The sequence below is a fragment of the Culex quinquefasciatus genome, chromosome 2 (assembly GCF_015732765.1).
Source record: "Culex quinquefasciatus strain JHB chromosome 2, VPISU_Cqui_1.0_pri_paternal, whole genome shotgun sequence".
Classification (NCBI taxonomy): Eukaryota; Metazoa; Arthropoda; class Insecta; order Diptera; family Culicidae; genus Culex; species Culex quinquefasciatus.
In genome coordinates, this window is record NC_051862.1 from 41,560,891 (window position 1) to 41,586,825 (window position 25,935).

General features: G+C 33.5%; 1 protein-coding gene across 5 annotated transcripts in view; it reads right to left on the bottom strand.

The window, feature by feature from the left end:
* Positions 1-25,935, bottom strand: part of LOC6052726 (exostosin-1) — a 402,218-nt gene that overhangs the window by 14,037 nt on the left and 362,246 nt on the right. For all 5 annotated transcript variants that reach the window (XM_038255001.1, XM_038254998.1, XM_038255000.1 and 2 more), the window contains exons 7-9: positions 1,430-1,687; positions 1,071-1,358; positions 760-1,004 (exon numbers count right to left, since the gene is read on the bottom strand). In XM_038255001.1, the coding sequence (XP_038110929.1) occupies positions 760-1,004; positions 1,071-1,358; positions 1,430-1,687 (791 nt within the window). The remainder of the gene's footprint in view (positions 1-759; positions 1,005-1,070; positions 1,359-1,429; positions 1,688-25,935) is intronic.

A 25,935-nucleotide genomic window follows, 5' to 3' on the forward strand; every position in this document is an offset into this window, starting at 1 on the left:
ACAGATCTCCCACATCTGGCATCGATGGTATGGACGAATGGGTGATAACTGTAAATTTCATTTATTTTAATTGAATAAGTCACCAAGATTTCAAGCTTTAAAGAAAATGTATTGAAAAATGGTGTAGCTAACACATTTGAAAAAATATCTCGGTATTTGCAAAAATGTTTTTCCTGTTTCCTGAAAAATTCAAAACAAAATTGAAAAAGCAAAAAAAGGTGGTTTATTTATATTCATAACATAGTTTAAAGCAATTTTACATTAAGTCATAAAATGTTTACAATACTCACAAAAAAAAAAAAAAAACATTAAAAACGATGTATAAGTTTATAAAATAAATTGTTAACATCTTTCTTTCCAGCTAAAAATCGTGACAACCACCAGAAAGCGTGCAAAAACGAAACGAAAGGGGTGATGTTGGTTGGTGTATCATTACTACCAAAGTCACGTCCACTTCACGCTCAATGAAGGGAGTCCGGTCGACCAAGTGAGATCTGGATGGATAAAATGGCACCAAGTGTGCTGCTTGTGTGTGTGTGTGTTGCATCTGAGAATGTGGTTGGTAGAGTGAAAATTACATTCTCTAAACTTTCTGGGATGAAGAGTGTCTTGGAAGAGGTGGAAGACGGTCAAGATGGTATCGAATTTTCACTCGTTTTGGAATTATCCCTTTTAAGTAGGGAGGGCTTTTCAATGGACGAGGGACCACATCCAGTTACGAGTCTAATATGGTCCGGATTGACCTCCGCAGGGACTTACCTCCCACTTTCGCGATCCTTGTACCCCTTCCGCTGGGTCACCTTGATCGGGGGCTTTCGGGTGACGTGTGACACCAGCAGATTCATCAGGATGTCCTCGCAGTTGGAGCTTTGCTGGACGGTTTTGAGCAGCAGGTAGGACAGCCAGTTGGTGTACAGATAGTTGTAGTACCGGTGGTAGAACGCCGCCCCCGTCAGCACGATCGAGTAGTAGTTGGTCCACTTGGACGTGTAGCCCCAGGCGTTCTGGAAGTAAGAGAGATGGGATTATGAACCTGGTTTAATTCTAGCTATTTTTATTCGCAAATTTACTTTGGAATCATCCCAAAAGTGCGCCCTCGCCGGATAGCCCACGATCCGGTCGGGGAAGTCCTGCCACACCTGGTACGCAAAGTCCAGCTCGTCGGTGTTCAGAATGGCGTCCTCGTCCAACGACAGCACCGCGTCCGTCTCGATCTGCTCGTGCGGGAAGAATCTTTGGGATATGCTGGGCCGATCCTCACTCGAACCGCCCGGGATCACGTGCAGCGGAATGTGACCGGTCGGTGGCCACCGCTTCCGGGTCGGCGCCGGCCTGTCACACGCCCACAGGATTAGAATCTGGAAGCGAACGAGATTTTGTCTAGTTAGAATAAGACTCTTTTCAGAAGAAGACGAACAAGTTAACGGACCTTATCTACGAATTGGCTTTTGGTGATGGATCTGACTAGCTTGTACAGGGCGGTATTTGGTGACAGCTGGGCGGCCCCAATCTGGACGAAGATGACGGCCGTGTAGTTCGGGCCCGGCCGCTGGCCCACCGGATCCAGCAGGAACGGAAGCCGTCGCGGGGTGTCCGCGAAGGTCGGAATGGTGAGCAGCGCCCCGGGCGACTGGTTCCACACCAGCCCGTTCCGGTGCGGGTAGTCTGGCAGTCTCTCTCGAATTATCTGTGGAATAGAAAGAAGAATCAGAAGACTTGTTAGTGATGGCCTCCAGTATCCGAGTAGATAAATTTGCGGGGTTTTTGGTTGAAATGCGGAGTAATTTATGTTGTTTCTGACAACATCGTAACAACGAGGACATCGAGACTCCGGTTGTGTGGGTGTGGAAAATTTCCCACCTTCTAAAACGAGACAAGAAACAGGCTAACCGTTTTCATCAGCTCCCAGATAACAACACGGCGTTGATGCCTCGGGTATTGTGGGGCAAAGCCCACCCATCGCACCCACCAGCCTTCAGCACCGTGCGAAATCGTATCAGTTTTCTGCGATTTTCGGTACAGAACATGCGACGAACGACGGTGAGCCGGTTATCGTATGCATTTAATCTTGTTGCGTGTGTAAGAGGTGGGTTTACCATATCAAAAGCAGTAGAGGTGGTAAGAGAAACACTCCACAAGATGTTGGAGGTTTAAGCACGGAGTGAATATAAATGTTGTTTATTTTAATTATCTGAAAATTAAACCAAACAAAATCATGTCTTCATTTTATTTTGAAACTAGCATTAAAAGTATAACAAAATTGTACCATTTTCAGTATTTTTTAAAATCATTTATCATTTCAGCCTTAATACAAAATACAGTCATGCCCCGCTATGCCCCTGCTATAATCCTATGAGAAATCATCCAAACTTTCAAAAACCCGATTTAATCCCACCAGGGGTGAGATAGAGCCTTTCTTACTAAATAATATAACTTCTTTCAATTTACAACATCGACTTGATACAAAAAATCTTATGATGAAAGCAAGGTATTATTAATGATGAGTTTTCCAAAAGAAATTGAAAACGCAATTTTCACCAAAAGGATATTTTTAATCGTCAAAAAACCACCTACATTAACGACCCCCGGGTCTTTTATGGTCTCTATTGCAAGTTTCTGCTCGAACCTAGGAGTCCGAAGGCTTGAATGGGGAGAGCACCCAAACCTCTTTTTACTCCAAGGAACCTTCCAGCGTTTTTCGGAATTGCAAAAAATGTTGTAAGCAACTCGTTCCAAAACTTGTTTTTTCAAAAAAAAAAAAAAAAACTTCTTTTTGCAACTTGTTGCATAAACTACTATTATGCAACAAGTTGCAAAAAGAGGATTTTTTCAGCGCGAGTCGTACATTTATCCAACGAGGTTCACCGAGTTGGATAAATACGAAGAGTGCTGAAAAAAACAAGTTTTGCAACGAGTTCCATACAAAATTTTTTGCAATTCCAAAAAACACACACTGAGTGAAATTTTATGTCAAATTTTCATGTATTTTGTCAATAAATTGTTTAAATCAAAAAAATGTTGAAAAGTGTTGCTATTCGATTCTGCTATTTTTAGTACAGAAAAGTAGGCTATTTCGTCGTTCAAGAATGACAGGAAAAGTAAGTAGTTTCACGACGAAATTGCAAAAAGAAGATTTTTTCAGCATGAGTCGTACATTAATCCCACGAGGTTTATCGAGATGGATAAATATGACATGTTTTGAAATAATCAAGTTTTGCTACAAAAACGCCGAAAAACATTTTTTGAATGAAATTTTATGTCAAACATCCATGTGTTGAGTAAATTCAATGTTCAAAACAAAAAAATATTGAAAAATGTTACTTTTTGACACCCAGCACTGGTATTAAAAGGTATTAATTTTCCATTCTGTAATTTTTGGTAGAGTAAAGTAGGCTTTCTCGTCGCTCGAGAATAACAGGAAAAGTATGAAGTTTCACGACGAAATTATTTGGTTTTTTAAAAGCAATCAGCAACTCAAATTGGACTGAAAATTGGATCACAGATCTTGACTTTATTGCTTAAAAAAAGAAAATAAAAAATACGATTTTTTTGTTGTTCGTGGAAAAATGAAATGAATCTTGAAATAAAACACCCCTGAAAAACAATATGTTTGAAAAGCTAAGAAAGTTTCCTGTGATTTTCTCTCTGGAACTTTGAAAATCCGGCAATTAGTTTTTGAAATAATTCTAAATTCTCTAAGAGTCACCTTTTTCAGCTTGTAATTTTCAACTGACGATATCTTGGAAACAATTCGTCCGATTTTCAATGTTGAAGATCGAATGTATTGTAAAATCCAAATAAACAAAAAAATAAAACAATCGCGAAAAATTTCGCATTATCACAGATAGGGGAAGATGGGGTAAGACGACCATATGGGGCAAGAGAAACAATCGCTCGCACTGTCGTAATTTTTACAATTTTGATTATTTCCAGTATGAGGAATTGTTGCTAGCAATACCTTTGTTTTTTTTTTTATAATATTTTGAAAGTACAAAATAAGGCTTAGGGTTCGTTTTAAGGCTCATTTTATCAAAATGCCATTTTTCCTAGATCAGTAGTGTCCCTACCAATAACTTGCACGTATTATAAAGTATGATTTATGTTTTGGTTATTTTTATTGAGAGCTTCTTAAAAATCTTGTTCAGGTGGGGCAAGTGTATCATATGGATTTTTAGTATGGTAAAAATGACAAATTGCTGGGAACAACATATTTTATTGGGAAATAAATACATGAAAGTACTTAAAAACAGTTAAACAATTGTTAAAAAAATGCCATACAAAATATAGTGATATTATGAAAAAAAAAAAAAAATTTATCATTTAAGTAATATTTTGTTTTCGCTAAAACGATGAATTTTTTAGTAAAATATTATTTTTTAATCTAAAAATGGAAGAAACCTCTCAAATACATTCTAATCTGATGTATCTAAGTGATAACAGTTCAATTGTTAGCAATTTAACATGTTTTTTTCATGCATTGTTCCTCTTGCCCCAACGGGTTGTTCGTCTTGCCCCACTAGTTGAGTAGAACGTACGGATTTTTTTTTTTACACTAAAAAACTGGATTTTTCAAAAACTTGTTCTAACAAAGTCTTAGTCAAGACCTAGAAAAAGATGATTATAATAAAATCCGACAGATTTTTAAACTTTTTAATGGGTTATAACGCTTGCTTGTTACACTTGCCCCACTTTCCCCTAACCAAGTGTCCACACTCCCTCCTATAATATGTTTATTCGAATATAAAAAAAAAATATTGTAATCAAACTTTACGTTTTTTTAATCAAAACGATGAATTTTATTAGAATTCCTGCAGTTTACTTGAAATTTAATTGTTTCATCTAAAACTGTTGTTTAAGGGGTTACTTACTTGTAAATCGGCAAAAAAGTAAAGATTGGTATGAGCAGATACTTAATTTTATTGAAAATCTGTTTTCAGGGCATTGAAATATACATTTTCATCTATTTACAAAACAAATTTGAAGACATTTGGTTGTATCATTGCCGAGATATAGCAATTTCATGCTTCGTCATGCACACGAGATATATCGGGAGCGTCTTCATCCCAAATTTCAGCCAATTTGGTCTCGAAATATCGTGGCACCCGTAAATTAACTCGGTGTTCAAAGAAAAACATTCACAAAGTTTGACAGTTAACTTTGCGCATGGCAAAATTGGAATTTTTAGAAGTGATTTAAAGTCATATTTTTAGTGGATTCATCGAACTTTCTGTATTGCCAAATTTTGTGATTTTCTGCATGTATGTGACCCCTTAAAGTATTTTTAAAATGTAGTTTTAAAACTATTTCAGTGGCTTGAATTCTTTTTTTAAATTATGAAATATCGAATTGGCTGGCCCATTTAATATCTATATTTATTATATTTTTTTAGAATTAAAATTAAAACTTTATTCATTTGTAATTGTACCAACGATGCATTACGTAAACGGTATTGCTCAGAACGTGCCAAATTTAAATATTCACGACAACATCTAAGTGTACACTTCCATTGGAGCATGGTAGCAGCAGTTGAGCAAGCTGTATTTGCTGTACCGAGAACTTAGACTAACAGATATGACTGCATAAATTTTCGCTCCCGGGCAACATGATGAAGCGATAAGTTTTCTACGAACGGTTTAGTGCAAATAATTATTGGAAATTTATACACGCCTCTCTTTTTGCTGACAGATGTTCAGCCCAAGGGTTCGTTTTAGTGATTTTAATGGGTTGGATATTGAAAAGCACAAGTTCGATATTTTATGCTTTCAAATCATAATCTTTTCGATTTCAATCAACTGATAAACTTCAGCCACAACCACCATGTAACGCACAGGTTACAGGAAATCCATCAGGTGAAAGTTGACGAAGAAAGCCGAAGAATGAAAAAAAAAAACCTCACAGGAAATTGACTCAAGATGCTTGCCTTGGGGGTAAAAAATCAAACTTTGTTTGCTTTCATTAGGCTGGAGTACACATTTGGTTTTTTTTTTTCGAGGGTTGTCAAGATGGTGTGATAAGGGTGGCAACGGAGGCTTTATATCGCGAACTTTTGGGATTGAATCGATGAAAAGTCTCCACTTAGCTTACATCATCTTGTTAAGCCTTTGTTACTCAATGCCAAGTTTGATCTAAAAATTCGCCAAATTTTTTTTCAACTTATTTTTTAAATTTAAATTTTTATAATTTTAAAGTATTTTTGTATTCTATATTTTTGACAAAAAGATAAATTTGAAAAATGAAAAATATAGGGCTGCCGAGGGTTAACATTGTGCAAGAAGCCTCGCCTGCAGCGACGCGATGAGCATGATGAGGGGGCTCAACTTTGCATATTGTTAGACTGCTGTCGTTACACACCATTTTCTGCAGATAGGATATCAAATTTCCTGCAGCAAAGTTGAAGCATGAATGTAGGGAACCCTACCAAAAAAAAAAAAAAAAACACATCGAAGGGATGACGGAAATTTGTCAAAGCATTGCCACACCTTAACTACAAACTTTTGCCTGATTTAAATGGAATATCACGTTTACCTCGTTAGAAGACAGGTTGTTACTTTGAAAACAGAATTCCAAGAGATGAAATTTTTCTAGAATAAAACTTTAAAATTGTTGACAAAATATGCTCATGACTTTCAATTAAAGACAATTGTCATCACGCAAAAACGAATGCAAACTCTTCCTTCAAACTCTTTCACGTTTTAATCAATCTAACAGCATACTATTGATTCTACTTCCTGAACTGAATCAAATGTGTTTATTTTTTCGCAACAAGTACCAATCAGGAAGCTTTCAGCTGAGAAAACACACAGTACTCCTTGCACACACGTCCATTAAACTTAATTGCTTCGAATTCCTCCGGGAGCTTTACTCTGCCAGATTCTTGTCCCGCTCATATCGTTGAAAGGGACACGACCAGCCCCCCCCCCTTTCGTAAGTCATCAACCCCGGATGTGTGTTCTTTGACCTTTGCTGGTCGTGTCGCCCTGTATAGGTCGCTTTTGCAGTCAATTGAGGTTCACCATGTTTACGGGCCCAGCAAATCCAGCCGGAAATCGGGCTGGCACTATAGGGTAAAAGGTGCGTTTTTGGAATTTTAGAAAAACCACGAAAAAAGTAAAAATTTGTTCAACAATTGGTCCAGCTACCCCAGAGGCAGGTCCCTCGCGCCTATCCAGCCATGTCCTGTTACTAGCGACAGGCTACAGGATTGTACTCTTGAAACTATTTCCACTTAACCACACACACGCCACACTTGGCTACATTTGTAGGGTAAAACACTCGGGTATGGTGCAGTTTAGCTCCACTGACATACAGCAGCTCTTGTGCAAAGAAACACACCACATGGACTAACATTTATCCTGGATGAGGGAAACTGATTCCTCTCAACCCTCATTCTCTTGCAAATTCACAATCCGCAAGTCATAACACTAGGGCAGCACGGTGTGTTCAAATGATTTTAAATTTAATTTTAAATAAGAGAAATTTTACAAATTTTGTAAAAGTCCATTTGAAAAGAGCCTAAACAGTATTTTTTAAATTCTGGTTAATCAAAAATTAATCATAAATCAATAAGAGGGTGATCCCAAAAATTTAAATTCGTCAATTTTCAGCAAAAAACTTTTTTTTTCAAAAATAAAAAAAAACTCCACGCCATTTCAACCAATTTAAGTTGTCTTAGACGCAAATGAAAGGTGATAAGTTGATCTTTCTAGGAAAAATGTCCTTAAATCGAAGAATCTAGCGCAACATTTGAAAAGGTCCAACGAAGCTTTAAAATGCCGTTTTGACGGTGTCAGGACCAAAGAGCCTTAGCTTGAAATTATTTTACCGGATTCCTTGGACTATTTTACGTAACATACACAGAAAAAAATTATGGTAATATTCATCAGGAAATGGTGACAGATTTGGTGGCAAAAAAAAAAATGATTAATTTTACCCCAGAAAATGATGAATTTTCATCAGTTTTTGATAAATATTCATCAGATTCACATTTTTACACATTTTTTATGTAATATTACTCAAAAAAGAGGTAATATTCAACCTACCAAATTTTCAACATTCCAAAATTCAACTTTTTTTATCTGTGTACTCAAAAATGGGACGTGTTTTTTAGCAAGATTCCGAGATATGGTTTTTTGAAAATTCAATAACACATTTTAAGATTTTTAAAATAATAAAGCTGGTACACGTTATATTTTATGTTTTTGTCTCTCGGCTCTAGTCATGGTTGAGAAGGGCAAAAATAAATAGAAAATCAAACTTTAAGCTCAACTTTAACCACAAAAATCTGTAATTTTTGAAGGAATTTTCAGTTTAAACCACACAAATCTGTAATTTTTGAAGGAATTTTCTGATCGATTTTTGACTCAGTTTTTAACAATGATAATTGGACCAAAAGTTGCTAAGATATTGGCATTCTTAAATGTGGGAATGATTGGATAAGACTTAAAAAAAAAACTTCAAATTTTGAACTTTTCGAAAAAAAACTATATTTTTATGAGCAAAAAATTTAAAAAAATCAAAAAAACTGTGTTTTTTTTTGGAAAAAAATAAACTTGAAATTGTTAATCTTTAAAGCGGCGCATTTTATCAAAAAATCTGTGAAGTACTTCTCGAATTTGATTTTCATTAAAAACTGAATCAGTTAAAAATATTGACTAAAATTTCTATTTTCAAATTTTCATATTTTCCAAAAAAACGCTTTTAAACTGTAACTTTTTTGCACAATTTTTCTTCAAACTTCTCTTTGGCTCAAAAGATATGGTCTTTTGTCCCCAAAAACATATAAAAAAATCAAAAATTGAAAAATATGGGTTTGGAAAAGATATTTTTTGTAAAAAAATGATTTAAAAATTGGCATTATTACCGTGTACCTATTTATTTCTGAACATTCCTCATCAAAACCTACAAGTTTGCCGAAGACACCAAATCGATCAGAAAATTCCTTCAAAAGTTACAGATTTTCAAAAATTTTCGTTCCACTTTTGTATAGGCAGCTGCCAAAATCGTATGGGGCCTAGTATGAGTGAACCAATGACACAAAATGGCTGTTTTGGTCATAGGAAGGGCCCCACAAATTTTGAGCCAAATAAAAAAAATGCAATAAATAAAAATTAAATAGATTTTTTATTGCATAATGTTTAATGTTTAATGTTTAATGTTTAATGTTTAATGTTTAATGTTTAATGTTTAATGTTTAATGTTTAATGTTTAATGTTTAATGTTTAATGTTTAATGTTTAATGTTTAATGTTTAATGTTTAATGTTTAATGTTTAATGTTTAATGTTTAATGTTTAATGTTTAATGTTTAATGTTTAATGTTTAATGTTTAATGTTTAATGTTTAATGTTTAATGTTTAATGTTTAATGTTTAATGTTTAATGTTTAATGTTTAATGTTTAATGTTTAATGTTTAATGTTTAATGTTTAATGTTTAATGTTTAATGTTTAATGTTTAATGTTTAATGTTTAATGTTTAATGTTTAATGTTTAATGTTTAATGTTTAATGTTTAATGTTTAATGTTTAATGTTTAATGTTTAATGTTTAATGTTTAATGTTTAATGTTTAATGTTTAATGTTTAATGTTTAATGTTTAATGTTTAATGTTTAATGTTTAATGTTTAATGTTTAATGTTTAATGTTTAATGTTTAATGTTTAATGTTTAATGTTTAATGTTTAATGTTTAATGTTTAATGTTTAATGTTTAATGTTTAATGTTTAATGTTTAATGTTTAATGTTTAATGTTTAATGTTTAATGTTTAATGTTTAATGTTTAATGTTTAATGTTTAATGTTTAATGTTTAATGTTTAATGTTTAATGTTTAATGTTTAATGTTTAATGTTTAATGTTTAATGTTTAATGTTTTATGTTTTATGTTTTATGTTTTATGTTTTATGTTTTATGTTTTATGTTTTATGTTTTATGTTTTATGTTTTATGTTTTATGTTTAATGTTTTTTGTTTTTGTTTCAACTGTAGTGATTTTTTTGTTTCTGATTTATATTCTGATATTAAAAACACATAAATTCACGTTCCACTCAGAGTCAACAGGATCATGAATCCTGCTTTAATACAACAAACTACTCCCCATCATCACCGACACCGTCATCCAGCATCAAGAAGCCAACAGTAGACAAGCATCAGCAGAGAGCAGCTAGAGTGGCACGTCTCATTAGACTGATTGGTTGTGTTCCAGACTCAGAAGGGATGGAAAAAAGAGTTGAGTTGAGTTGAGTTGGGTGGGGGAGTTTGCATGGTTTTAAGTTAATCAACTGGTGACCGTTTTTCATGCTTCAATGGGCTCCAACTCAAAAAGTGGCACAATGACTTTTGTATAGCTTTTTAGAAGTGGGGGAGTCTGACTGACTGGTTGGCTTGTGGGGAAGCTTTTTTGCACTTGCTGGAGAGACATGTTGAGGGAGCTTTGAACTGTCTGAATGAGGTGAGCTATTTACGAGCTTAGCAATGGATTATAGTTTGGTTGAAAAACGATAATAGGATAGTTTCTTTTGAAAGTCATCAAAACTTTTGTAAATGATGTCTGGTTGAACTTTTGCCAGAATTGCTACATTTAAACTTTGATTGTAATTAATAACAAAATAGCTTCTTTAATTTTTGTTCTTTTTTCATACATCCTTAACTGATGCTCCAAAGAATCTGTTTGCTCACAATTTCCCAGAAATGCTAATCCGTACGCAAGTTACCCAAAGCTGGTGTTTTCCTGCTCTCTTGTTGATTGAGGCGTAAGCTAAGGCAGTGGGCAAATAAAACGAAAACTCTTTTTCCCTCTTCTGATTTTGGCACATACATTTATGCATGCAATATTCACGCAAAAAAGTCTTTCATCGCTTACAGAGCGAGTATTTTTTTTCTGGCGAGGCCGTAACTTTTCCTCCCCTGACAAATGTTGATGGATTGGAGGTTATGATCTAACTCAATCAATCTTTGGCGATGCATGAAACCACCAAATTGCCGGTGGGAACGCTTTGAATTGAAATTAATCGAGAAAAGTTGAGGGAGGAAATCTGTGAATTTGTTCAGAAAATAAGCAATACTGCTAAAGCATGTTCTGAATTCACATCCAAATTATGCGAAAATTTGCAAGCTTGCAAAAAATGCTCAACCAAATTCTATCGAACACAAAAAATGCACTTTTTGACTAGTTTGACTACAAAAAAGAAAATCTCAATTTCTTCTGAAAGAAGAAAAAAAATATGTGTAAGAGATTTTCTGCAAAAGTTTTGAACAGGTTTACCATTCAAAAAGTGCAAGTGCAACCACTACCACGATTTCACCCCAAAAACACAGAAAGCCAATCTGACGAACAAACTAACGAAAAAAAATCCCCAGGTTCAGATAAAGTCCCAGAAAATAACACCTGCCAGAAATAAGTGGCATGGAATAAACTTTTCCAGAGGAAAACCCACTTGACTTTGCCAAAATCCGCTGCTGCATATGATGCGTCTGGCTGATGCCTCTGTTATTTGGGGATCATTCCGAAAGCAACCCAACTTTGGCTGGGCTGGCTGCAGATTTCCCGCGGTTTGCTTTCCTTTTTTCATGAAAAGTTTCTGCCATCGTCGTTGGACGGGGGGTCGCCACCCTGATAAGTGCAGTTGCCGTGCTTTCTCACAATCCTGACCCCTCTACCGATGAAAGTTTTGCGAGGGCAAGGGCGTGGTTAGTATAAATGAAGAATCAATAAGATTTTGTTCGTACATAATCCTGAAGAATATTTTTTTTTTTAAATCTAACTAAAACTTTGTTGAAAATGGAGTTAATTAATTTTTTGAATATTTTTAATCCATATAAATACTCGGATATTCGTTTTAAGTCTTTGTTAAAACATAAAAAAAATATTAAAAGGTTCAATTTTGGAAGGTTGAAATTTTGGTTGTTTGAATATTACCTCTTTTTTCAGTAAAATTACAGTCATCCCTCATATCCGGAACAGTTTACAGATCGGCCAATGTTCATAAAATCATAGCAAATCGATAACTGAACTTAAAGATTCACTTTTACCTTCATCTGAAAGCTTTTCTTGTTATCTTCCGAATGCTTTGTCAAACAACTGCAAATTTTAACTTTTATATCAAGTTTTTGAAGAAAAACTTTGACCCTTGAAATCCACAAATTCGGAACTCTTTTTTCTTACGGATGTAAACAAACTTTGATTCTCTCCACGAGTACATAATTTTTACAAAATTATGACTTCACGCACTGAAACCAACGAAATTCAATCATAGTTATGCTTCATGAATGGTCTGATAACTTTTTTGTGAAAATATCAAAACAATAACATCCCACAATTATGGAACAGGCAATTTGGAGGCAGTGTTTTGCTGCTCGGAATATAATCGTCTTGAAAAACAGTTTTTTTGTTTAAAAGTACTACTTTTCTAGTGAAATAGCAAAAGAATGTCCTAATAAAGGTTCTAAAAATAGTAGGGTTGACAGAAAAGATGCTGTCACAATTTCCTGATAAATATTACCATCTTTTTTGTTACTGTTGAGCAGTTCTCTAGGATTTCGGTCATTCGATTTTTTTTGTATTTTTTAATCCGACTGAAACTTTTTTGGTGCCTTCGGTATGCCCAAAGAAGCCATTTTGCATCATTCGTTTGTCCATATAATTTTCCATACAAATTTGGCAGATGTCCATACAAAAATGATGTATGAAAATTCAAAATTTACGATTTTCAAAATTTACACCTTTTTTATTTATTTTTTTTTATATGTTTTAGAGGACATAAAATGCCAACTTTTCAGAAATTTCCAGGTTGTGCAAAAAACACAGCGTAACAAAATATTTTTTTTATTTTTTGGCAGCACGAAAAAAAATGCTCCTCTAGGGATCGGCTTCCCGAACAAAATGCAACCTGGTGCATATTTTTATTGTTATCCTAACTCGAGATATTCAATGCAGAAGTTTTGCATATGAATCACCCCCCGTCGGAAAATATTTTTTATTTTGTTTTCTCTGTAACTTTTGATCAATTAGGTCTTTTGGACGCTTCCGGTGTCATTCGACGATAAATTGTTAGAAAAACTCAGATTTGGTCCCATTGGCCGGTTTAACCGGTCCGGAGAAATCCGGCCAAAACTGTGCAAAAACCGGCTCTTAATGCGAAGTCCATGAAACAATCCATACAAACTAAAAAATGTTGGTCCCCATGTTTGAAGGTGTTTAATTGAAAAGGTGGCCATTGAGAAGTGTTGTTGAAGCATTCATTCTTTGCTACTTCATATTCATATTACCACAAAAACATGGCCAAGTGGCCAACGGGAACCTGCTCTGAATGTTCCGGATCAGGGAACCTGTGGAAATTATATATTTTTTATTAATGTTATGAAGCAGTTTTTATTAAGACATTTTCAATGTATCTGGAAAAAATCTGAATTGATTCAAAATCAAAATCAGAAATGTGGCCAAGTGGCCAACGGTAACCTGTTCTGAATGTTCCGGATCATGGAACCAGTGGACTTTTGACATTTTTTTTAATTTTAAAGGCAGTTTTTTATTAAGAAATTTTCAAGGTTTCGGGAAAAAATATGAATTAATCCGAAATATAAATAAAAGTGTTGTTGAAGCATTCTTTGCTACTTCATATTCATATTACCACAAAAACATGGCCAAGTGGCCAACGGGAACCTGCTCTGAATGTTCCGGATCAGGGAACCTGTGGAAATTATATATTTTTTATTAATGTTATGAAGCAGTTTTTATTAAGACATTTTCAATGTATCTGGAAAAAATATGAATTGATTCAAAATCAAAATCAGAAATGTGGCCAAGTGGCCAACGGGAACCCGTTCTGAATATTCCGTATCAGGGAACCAGTGGTCACTTGAAATGTGTATTAATTTAAAATAGCATAATTTAATTAGGAAATTTTCTAGTTTTCTACAAAAATCAGAATTAATTAAAATCAGAATCAGAAATATGCCCAGGTAACCAACAGGAACCCGTTTTAAATGTTCTGGATTAGGGAACCAGTGAACATTTGTGGTTTTTATCAAGTTTTCAAAAAACATATTTAGATTAATGAAATTTAAAAATTCCTGTAAAAATTAGGAACATATTCGATATCAGAATTAGAAATATTGCCAAGTGGCCTACGGGAACTCGTTCTGAATGTTTCGGGTCATGTTACCAGAGGAAATTTGAATTTTTAATTAATTTTAAAAATGCATATTTTAATTAATGAAATTTTTAAATCCCTGGAAAATCTGAATGTATTTAGAATAAGAAATAAAAATGATGCCAAGTGGCCGACTGTTCCGGATCAGCGAGCCAGTGGTCACTTGGCATATTTTAATTTAGAAATTTTCTAGATTTCTAGAAAAATCTGAATTTATTTGAAATCAGAATTGAAGTGGCCAACGAGAATCTGTTCTGACTGATCTGGATCAGGGAACCAGAAATCACATAAAAAGTTTATTAATTAAATAAAAAACATTTTTTTAATTAACAATATTTCTAGATTTCTAGAAAAATCTAAATTTATTTTAAATCATACTTAAAAATTTTGCCAAGTGGCCAACGTGAACCTGTTCTGACTGGTCACAATTTTTATTAATTTAAAAAATATATATTTATTTTACTGATTTGTTTTAAAGTTTTGGAAAAATCACAGTTTATTTAAAATCAGATTTAGTAATATTGCCAAGTGGCCAACGAAACCCATTCTGAATGTTCCGGTTCAGGGAACCAGTGGTTACTTGAAATGTTTATTAATTAAAAAAGCATATTTTAATAAGGAAATTTTCTAGTTTTCTAGAAAAATCTGAATTTATTCAAAATCAGAATCAGAAATGTGGCCAGGTGACCAACAGGAACCCGCTTTAAATAATCCGGATTAGAGAACCAGTGAACATTTGAAATTTTATCATGTTTTCAAAAACATATTTTGATTAATGAAATTTTAAAATTCCTGTAAAAATTAAGAATATATTTAAAATTAGAAATAAAAATGTTGCCAAGTGGCCAACTGTTCCGGATCAGGGAACCAGTGTTCACTTGACTTTTGTTTTGTTTATTTTATAAAGCATATTTCAATTATGAAATTTTCTAGATTTCTTGGAAAATCTAAATTTATTTGAAATCAGAATTGAAAATGTTGTCAAGTGGCCAACGAGAACCTATTCTGACTAGTCACAATTTTTATTATTTTAAAAAAAATATATTTATTTTACTGATTTTTTTAAAAATTTTGGAAAAAATCACAATTTATTTGAAAACAGAATTAGAAATGTTTCCAAGTGGCCAATGGAAACCCATTTTGAATGTTCCGGATCAGGGAACCAGTAGTCACTTGAAATGTTTATTGATTTAAAAAAAAGCATAATTTAATTAGGAAATTTTCTAGTTTTCTAGAAATAGCAGAATTAATTCAAAATTAGAATCAGAAATGTGGCCAGGTGACTAACAAAAACCCGTATTAAATGTTCTGGATTAGGGAACCAGTCCCAAAACATTTGATTTTTTTAATTAATTTTAATAAAGCATATTTTATTTTTATTTAAATTGCTGGAAAATCTGAATTTATTTAAAATTAGAAATATAAATGTTGTCAAGTGGCCATCGAGAACCTGTTCTGACTGGTCACAATTTTTATTAATTAAAAAAAAATTACTGATTTTTTTTATTAATTTTTGGAAAAAAATCACAATTTATTTGAAATCAGAATCAGAAATGTGGCCAGGTGACCAACAGGAACCCGTTTCAAATCTTCTGGATTAGGGAACCAGTGAACATCTGAAATTACTATCAAGTTTTCAAAAAACATATTTTGATTAATGAAATTTTAAAATTCCTGTTAAATATCAGAACATCTTCGAAATGAGAATTAAAAATGTTGCCAAGTAGCCAACAAGATCCTGTTCTGACTGGTCACAATGTTTATTAATTTAATATAAAGAATTACTTTCAAGTTATTAAGAAAAATATTTTCAAGAATTACGCGAATTTGTTTTTTTTTCCATTGATTGCAATGAAAATTTCTCATTAATAGATTTTTTTTCTGAAAATGTTTGTATTTTCTTAATACGAACCGTCGAAAAATTTAGATGAAGATTATGTAGAGATTATTTTTTAAATGTATGGTTGAGAATTTCTCAAATAAAATTATTACTACACTTAACTCATTTCTTAATATGTCCGCCTCTGAATATGTAATTTCTTTTGAGTTTTGAGTAATGTTTTTTCAAAATTTAAACATTTTTGCGAAAAATAAAAAGATCAGAACATTCAAAAATTAATGCTTCATTATTCAAAATTCAAATTTCATCAATTCGAAACTTTTTTTTATATTTTAATAGTTTTTCTAAACAATTTTTTAAAATTCAGATTATTTCATTCATATTATTAAAATTCAGATTATTTCCAAAATCGTAATTAAAATAATCCAAAATTTCTAAATTCAGAATTTTAAAAATCTCCAAAAAACTTAAAAATCAAAAATTCAAAATTTATAGAAAAATTCAAATTTAAAAAGGTGCAGGTGGTTATGTTACACATGACCAGTATGACAAAGAACTTTGCAAGATGGTTGTTGAAATTTTCGATTACATTGTCTGGTCCAAATTTCCCAAGATTCACTAGATTCATAATTACCATAAAAATTGATACCCATTTTGCCCCTACTCTTATGGTTCGGCAAATGTCCCCCCATCGGAAAATCACCGTGGCCTCCGGCCACTTCGGATTGTGGCCACTTCTGCTGAAATGTCAAATTTCATATCTAGTATCAAAATCATAAAGATTGATACCCATATTGCCTCAACTCTTATGGTTCGGCAAATGTCCTCCCATCGGAACATCCCGGGCCTCCGGCCACTTCGGTTTGTGGCCACTGCTGCTGAAATGTCAAATTTCATATCCAGTATCAAAAATCATAAAGTTTGATACCCATATTGCCCTACTTTTAGGTTCGGCAAATGTCCCCGCCCCTCGGAACATCCCGGGCCTCCGGCCACTCCTGATTGTGGCCACTACTGCCGAAATGTCAAATTTTATATCCAGTATCAAAACCATAAAGTTTGATACCCATATTGCCTCTACTCTTATGGTTCGGCAAATGTCCCCCATCGGAACATCCGAGGGCCTCCGCCACTCGGATTGTGGCCACTACTGCCGAAATGTCAAATTTCATATCCAGTATCAAAAACCATAAAGTTTGATACCCATATTGCCCCTACTCTTATGGTTCGGCATATGTCCTCCCATCGGAACATCCGGGCCTCCGGCCACTCCGGATTGTGGCCACTACTGCCGAAATGTCAAATTTCATGTCCAGTATCAAAAACCATAAAGTTTGATACCCATATTGCCCCAACTCTTACGGTCCGGAAAATGTCCCCCATCGGAACATCCCGGGCCTCCGGCACTCGGTTGTGGCCACTACTGCCGAAATGTCAAATTTCATGTCCAGTATCAAAACCATAATGTTTGATACCCATATTACCCCAACTCTTATAGTCCACCAAATGTCCCCCATCGGAACATCCCCGGGCCTCCGGACTCCGGATTGTGACCACTACTGCCGAAATGTCAAATTTCACATTCAGTATCAAAACCATATAGTTTGATACCCATATTGCCCAACTCTTACGGTCTGGAAAATGTCCCCAATCGGAACATCCGCGGGGCCTCCGGCCACTCGGATTGTGGGCACTACTGCCGAAATGTCAAATTTCATATCCAGTATCAAAAACCATAATGTTTGATACCCATATTGCCCCTCTCTGATGGTTCGGCAAATGTCCCCCATCGGAACATCCCGGGGCCTCCGGCCACTCCGGTTTATGGCCACTACTGCCGAAATGGCAAATTACATATTCAGTATCAAAAACCATAAAGTTTGATACCCATATTGCCCCTACTCTTATGGTTCGGCATATGTCCTCCCATCAGAACATCCTCGGGGCCTCCGGACTCCGGATTGTGGCCACTACTGCCGAAATGTCAAATTTCATATCCAGTATCAAAAACCATAAAGTTTGATACCCATATTGCCTCTCTTATGGTTCGGCATATGTCCTCCCATCGGAACATCCCCGGGCCTCCGGCCACTCCGGATTGTGGCCACTACTGCCGAAATGTCAAATTTCATGTCCAATATCAAAAACCATAAAGTTTGATACCCATACCCATACGGTCCGGCAAATGTCCCCCATCGGAACATCCCCAGGGCCTCCGTACTCGGATTGTGGCCACTACTGCCGAAATGTCAAATTTCATGTCCAGTATCAAAAACCATAAAGTTTGATACCCATATTGCCCCAACTCTTACGGTCCGGAAAATGTCCCCCATCGGAACATCCCGGGCTCCGGCACTCCGTTGTGGCCACTACTGCCGAAATGTCAAATTTCATGTCAGTATCAAAACCATAATGTTTGATACCCATCTTACCCCAACTCTTATAGTCCGCCAAATGTCCCCCCATCGGAACATCCCCGGGGCCTCCGGCCACTCCGGATTGTGACCACTACTGCCGAAATGTCAAATTTCACATTCAGTATCAAAAACCATATAGTTTGATACCCATATTGCCCCAACTCTTACGGTCTGGAAAATGTCCCCAATCGGAACATCCGCGGGCCTCCGGCCACTCCGCATTGTGGGCACTACTGCCGAAATGTCAAATTTCATATCAGTATCAAAAACCATAATGTTTGATACCCATATTGCCCTACTCTGATGGTTCGGCAAATCCCCCCATCGGAACATCCCCGGGCCTCCGCCACTCCGGTTTATGGCCACTACTGCCGAAATGGCAAATTACATATTCAGTATCAAAACCATAAAGTTTGATACCCATATTGCCCCTACTCTTATGGTTCGGCATATGTCCTCCCATCAGAACATCCTCGGGGCCTCCGGCCACTCCGGATTGTGGCCACTACTGCCGAAATGTCAAATTTCATGTCCAGTATCAAAACCATAAGGTTTGATACCCATATTACCCCAACTCTTATAGTCCGGCAAATGTCCCCCATCGGAACATCCGCGGGGCCTCCGGCCTCCGGATTGTGGGCACTACTGCCGAAATGTCAAATTTCATATCCAGTATCAAAACCATAAAGTTTGACACCCATATTGCTCCTACTCTTATGGTTCGGCAAATGTCCCCCATCGGAACATCCCGGGGCCTCCGGCCACTCCAGATTGTGACCACTACTGCCGAAATGTCAAATTTCATATCCAGTATCAAAAACCATAAAGTTTGACACCCATATTGCCCCAACTCTTACGGTCCGAAATGTCCCCCATCGGAACATCCGAGGGCCTCCATTCCTCCGGATTGTGGCCACTACTGCCGAAATGTCAAATTTCATATCCAGTATCAAATACCATGTTTGATACCCATATTGCCCCTACTCTGATGGTTCGGCAAATGTCCCCCCATCGGAACATCCCCGGGGCCTCCGGCCAGTCCGGTTTATGGCCACTACTGCCGAAATGGCAAATTTCATGTCCAGTATCAAAAACCATAAAGTTTGATACCCATATTGCCCCAACTCTTACGGTCCGACAAATGTCCCCCCATCGGAACATCCGCGGGGCTTCCGGCCACTCGGATTGTGGCCACTACTGCCGAAATGTCAAATTTCATGTCCAGTAGCAAAACCATAAAGTTTGATACCCATATTGCCCCAACTCTTACGGTCTGGAAAATGTCCCCCATCGGAACATCTGGGGCCTCCGGCCTCGAGTCCAGGTGGTGGCCAGTTCCAATGATCGACTCCGCGACTACCATGTCTTAGCTGGTCCTTGCCTCCAAGCCATCTGCTCCCAGACCTCCAGGCCGTCTGCTACCGGGCCACCAGGCCATCTGCTTCTGATGTGTTCTCGTCGACGTCCAGCAATAGAATGACTTTTCAGGGACCGAGCCGAGTTTTGTTGGCGTCGATCCGAAAATTATGTATGTGTGAGCATTTAAACAACCAACGCGAGGTCCGCTTCGGATGAAACCTCGGTAGGCACTGAATTTGTCTGAGGCTAAGTGCTAACTTAAATAGTATCGCACGGCATGTTGCAACCATGGTGCTACATTCTCGCGTGACAGTTCCACGGAAGGAGGAGGCAAGGCAAAATTTGCTAAGTGCTAGATACTTGAATCTGATTAATGTGTTCGGGAAAGGTTGCGCTTGACCAATCAGCGTTCGCTATTCTTTAGTAGTTTTATGTTAACTTTTAAGTACTTAAATAAATAAGTACTGTAATAAACATGTTTTAAGATCATTAAGTAAGTCTTCCCCTTTCGTTTGGTGGGTAAAACGTTCAAATTGGTCGAGAGGGAAGAAAGATACAATCGTTTGAAATCTTGCACTTTTTTCGAAAATTTGCTTCTACGCGTTACATTTCGCTTCGCGAAAAATCTGGATTGCTACCCTTGTATAGAGCCCTAAGACAAAGTTCTTTGTCAAAAAAAAATCAAAAATTAAAAAAACAATATTTGAAAACTAAAAAATATAAAATTTAAAACAATTTTGCAAACAAAAAAAACAAAAATCTCAAAATTCGCAAAAAAAAATCTTAAATTCTTGAATTCTTAAATTGTTAAATTCTTAAATTCTTAATTTCTTAAATTCTTAAATTCTTAAATTCTTAAATTCTTAAATTCTTAAATTCTTAAATTCTTAAATTCTTAAATTCTTAAATTCTTAAATTCTTAAATTCTTAAATTCTTAAATTCTTAAATTCTTAAATTCTTAAATTCTTAAATTCTTAAATTCTTAGATTCTTAAATTCTTAAATTCTTAAATTCTTAAATTCTTAAGTTAAATTCTTAAGTTCTTAAGTTCTTAGTTCTTAAATTCTTAAATTCTTAAATTCTTAAATTCTTAAATTCTTAAATTCTTAAATTCTAAATTCTTAAGTTCTTAATTCTTAAATTCTTAGATTCTTAAATTCTTAAATTCTTAAATTCTTAAATTCTTAATTCTTGGGATTCTTAATTCTTAAATTCTTAAATTCTTAAATTCTTAAATTCTTAAATTCTTAAATTCTTGATTCTTAAGTTCTTAAATTCTTAAATTCTTAAATTCTTAAATTCTTAAATTCTTAAATTCTTAAATTCTTAATTCTTAAATTCTTAAGTTCTTGGGATTCTTAAATTCTTGGATTCTTGGATTCTTGGATTCTTAATTCTTAAATTCTTAAATTCTTGGGATTCTTAAGTTCTTAAATTCTTGAGTTCTTTCTTAAGTTCTTAATTCTTAGGTTCTTAAATTCTTAAGTTCTTAAATTCTTGGATTCTTAAATTCTTGGAGTTCTTGAGTTCTTGAGTTCTTGGAGTTCTTGAGTTCTTGATTCTTGGGATTCTTGGATTCTTAAATTCTTGGATTCTTGGGATTCTTGAGTTCTTAGGTTCTTAAAGTTCTTAGGTTCTTAAGTTCTTGGATTCTTAAATTCTTAAGTTCTTAAATTCTTAGGATTCTTGGATTCTTAAGTTCTTAGGTTCTTAAGTTCTTGGGATTCTTAAGTTCTTAAGTTCTTAGTTCTTAAGTTCTTAAGGTTCTTAGGTTCTTGAGTTCTTGAATTCTTAAATTCTTAAATTCTTAAATTCTTAATTCAGGTTTCTTAGGTTCTTAGGATTCTTAAATTCTTAAATTCTTGAGTTCTTAATTTGATTCTTAAATTCTTAAATTCTTAAATTCTTGAGTTCTTGGAGTTCTTAAAGTTCTTAAGTTCTTAAGTTCTTGGATTCTTGGATTCTTAGGTTCTTAAATTCTTAAATTCTTGGATTCTTGAGTTCTTGGATTCTTAAATTCTTGGGATTCTTGGATTCTTAAAGTTCTTGAGTTCTTAAAGTTCTTGAGTTCTTAATTCTTTAAGTTCTTAAATTCTTGAATTCTTAAATTCTTGGGATTCTTAAGTTCTTTAGATTCTTAAATTCTTAGGTTCTTAAGTTCTTGGATTTAAATTCTTAAATTCTTAAATTTAAATTCTTAAATTCTTGATTCTTAAATTCTTAAATTCTTAAATTCTTGAATTCTTAGATTCTTGAATTCTTAAGTTCTTAAATTCTTAAGTTCTTAGGTTAAATTCTTGAGTTAAATTCTTGGATTCTTAAGTTCTTGAGTTCTTAAATTCTTAAATTCTTAAATTCTTAAATTCTTAAATTCTTAAATTCTTAAATTCTTGGGATTCTTGGATTCTTAAGTTCTTAAGGTTCTTGAGTTCTTAAATTCTTAAATTCTTGGGATTCTTATTGGAGTTCTTAAATTCTTGGGATTCTTAAATTCTTAAATTCTTAAATTCTTGGGATTCTTAAATTCTTAAATTCTTAAATTCTTAAATTCTTAAATTCTTAAGTTCTTAAATTCTTAAATTCTTAAATCTTAGGTTCTTGAGTTCTTGGATTTAAATTCTTAGGTTCTTAAGTTCTTAGTTCTTAAGGTTCTTGAATTCTTGAGTTCTTAGAGTTCTTAAGTTCTTGAGTTCTTGGGATTCTTAAATTCTTAAATTCTTAAGTTCTTAAATTCTTAAATTCTTAAGATTCTTGAGTTCTTAAATTCTTAAGTTCTTAGGTTCTTGAGTTCTTGGATTCTTGGTTAAATTCTTAAATTCTTAAGTTCTTAAATTCTTAAGTTCTTAATTCTTAAATTCTTAAATTCTTAAATTCTTAGATTCTTGGGATTTAAATTCTTAAATTCTTAAGTTCTTAGGTTCTTAAATTCTTAAATTCTTAATTCTTAAATTCTTAAATTCTTAAATTCTTAAATTCTTGGAATTCTTAGATTCTTAAATTCTTAAATTCTTAAATTCTTAAGTTCTTAAATTCTTAAATTCTTAAATTCTTAAATTCTTAAATTCTTAAATTCTTAAATTCTTAAATTCTTAAATTCTTAAATTCTTAAATTCTTAAATTCTTAAATTCTTAAATTCTTAAATTCTTAAATTCTTAAATTCTTAAATTCTTAAATTCTTAAATTCTTAAATTCTTAAATTCTTAAATTCTTAAATTCTTAAATTCTTAAATTCTTAAATTCTTAAATTCTTAAATTCTTAAATTCTTAAATTCTTAAATTCTTAAATTCTTAAATTCTTAAATTCTTAAATTCTTAAATTCTTAAATTCTTAAATTCTTAAATTCTTAAATTCTTAAATTCTTAAATTCTTAAATTCTTAAATTCTTAAATTCTTAAATTCTTAAATTCTTAAATTCTTAAATTCTTAAATTCTTAAATTCTTAAATTCTTAAATTCTAAATTCTTAAATTCTTAAATTCTTAAATTCTTAAAATCTTTAATTTTTGGAAGAAAATATTTCAAATATTGGAAATGAAATTTGTTTCGGAATTATTCGAAATTAAGTGTGGAATATGGAAAACAATCTGTATTAAAATTCATAGATTTTGAATTTTTAGAATTTCGAAATCTAAAATTCAATCATATTCAAATTTTAGATTTTGGTTTTTTGAGCTTATATTTTTAAAGTTAAATTTCATTTATTAGATTTTTAAATTTTGTTTATATTGGTTTATAATTTTCTATTTCGTTTATATTCGTCAAAATTATTGTAGTGTCCCTCTGATTCGCAAAAAAAAATTTTTGGTGACACTTTTCTTGACGTCTCTTTAGGTATTTTTTAAAAGGATTTTTTGCTATCATTCCTTCAAACATAAAACGAGTTTTTTTTTATCAAATACTTTCTGTATTAGTTTTTTGTTTGGAAATAATGTTTCTTGAATGTTTGTCGCGATTTTTTTATATGGCGTGAATTTCGCACGGATTGAGGTTTCGGTCAGCGCGGATTTGGCGCGGATTTTCTTTCGACTTTCCCGTAACAACCCTGCATGTCCACTGGTTTCTTGATCCGGAACAGTCAGAACGGATTCCCGTTGGCCACTTGGCAACATCTAATTCTGATTTCAAGTAAATTCTGAATTTTTACAGGAATTTTAAAATTTCATTTATCAAAATATGTTTTTGAAAACATGATAAAAATTTCAAATATTCACTGGTTCCCTAATCCAGAACATTTTATACGGGTTTTTGTTAGTCACCTGGCCACATTTCTGATTCTAATTTTGAATTAATTCTGCTATTTCTAGAAAACTAGAAAATTTCCTAATTAAATTATGCTTTTTTTTAAATCAATAAACATTTCAAGTGACTACTGGTTCCCTGATCCGGAACATTCAAAATGGGTTTCCATTGGCCACTTGGAAACATTTCTAATTCTGTTTTCAAATAAATTGTGATTTTTTCCAAAATTTTTAAAAAAATCAGTAAAATAAATATATTTTTTTTAAAATAATAAAAATTGTGACTAGTCAGAATAGGTTCTCGTTGGCCACTTGACAACATTTTCAATTCTGATTTCAAATAAATTTAGATTTTCCAAGAAATCTAGAAAATTTCATTACTGAAATATGCTTTATAAAATAAACAAAACAAAAAGTCAAGTGAACACTGGTTCCCTGATCCGGAACAGTTGGCCACTTGGCAACATTTTGATTTCTAATTTTAAATATATTCTAATTTTTACAGGAATTTTAAAATTTCATTAATCAAAATATGTTTTTGAAAACATGATAAAAATTTCAAATGTTCACTGGTTCTCTAATCCGGATTATTTAAAGCGGGTTCCTGTTGGTCACCTGGCCACATTTCTGATTCTGATTTTGAATAAATTCAGATTTTTCTAGAAAACTAGAAAATTTCCTTATTAAAATATGCTTTTTTTAATTAATAAACATTTCAAGTAACCACTGGTTCCCTGAACCGGAACATTCAGAATGGGTTTCCGTTGGCCACTTGGCAATATTACTAAATCTGATTTTAAATAAACTGTGATTTTTTCCAAAACTTTAAAACAAATCAGTAAAATAAATATATATTTTTTAAATTAATAAAAATTGTGACCAGTCAGAACAGGTTCACGTTGGCCACTTGGCAAAATTTTTAAGTATGATTTAAAATAAATTTAGATTTTTCTAGAAATCTAGAAATATTGTTAATTAAAAAAATGTTTTTTTATTTAATTAATAAACTTTTTATGTGATTTCTGGTTCCCTGATCCAGATCAGTCAGAACAGATTCTCGTTGGCCACTTCAATTCTGATTTCAAATAAATTCAGATTTTTCTAGAAATCTAGAAAATTTCTAAATTAAAATATGCCAAGTGACCACTGGCTCGCTGATCCGGAACAGTCGGCCACTTGGCATCATTTTTATTTCTTATTCTAAATACATTCAGATTTTCCAGGGATTTAAAAATTTCATTAATTAAAATATGCATTTTTAAAATTAATTAAAAATTCAAATTTCCTCTGGTAACATGACCCGAAACATTCAGAACGAGTTCCCGTAGGCCACTTGGCAATATTTCTAATTCTGATATCGAATATGTTCCTAATTTTTACAGGAATTTTTAAATTTCATTAATCTAAATATGTTTTTTGAAAACTTGATAAAAACCACAAATGTTCACTGGTTCCCTAATCCAGAACATTTAAAACGGGTTCCTGTTGGTTACCTGGGCATATTTCTGATTCTGATTTTAATTAATTCTGATTTTTGTAGAAAACTAGAAAATTTCCTAATTAAATTATGCTATTTTAAATTAATACACATTTCAAGTGACCACTGGTTCCCTGATCCGGAATATTCAGAACGGGTTCCCGTTGGCCACTTGGCCACATTTCTGATTTTGATTTTGAATCAATTCAGATTTTTTCAGATACATTGAAAATGTCTTAATAAAAACTGCTTCATAACATTAATAAAAATATATAATTTCCACAGGTTCCCTGATCCGGAACATTCAGAGCAGGTTCCCGTTGGCCACTTGGCCATGTTTTTGTGGTAATATGAATATGAAGTAGCAAAGAATGCTTCAACAACACTTTTATTTATATCTGTCTGACACATTGGAATTGTGAAAATATTGCTTAATTTTTTCCGGAGTTTCCGGATCCGGAT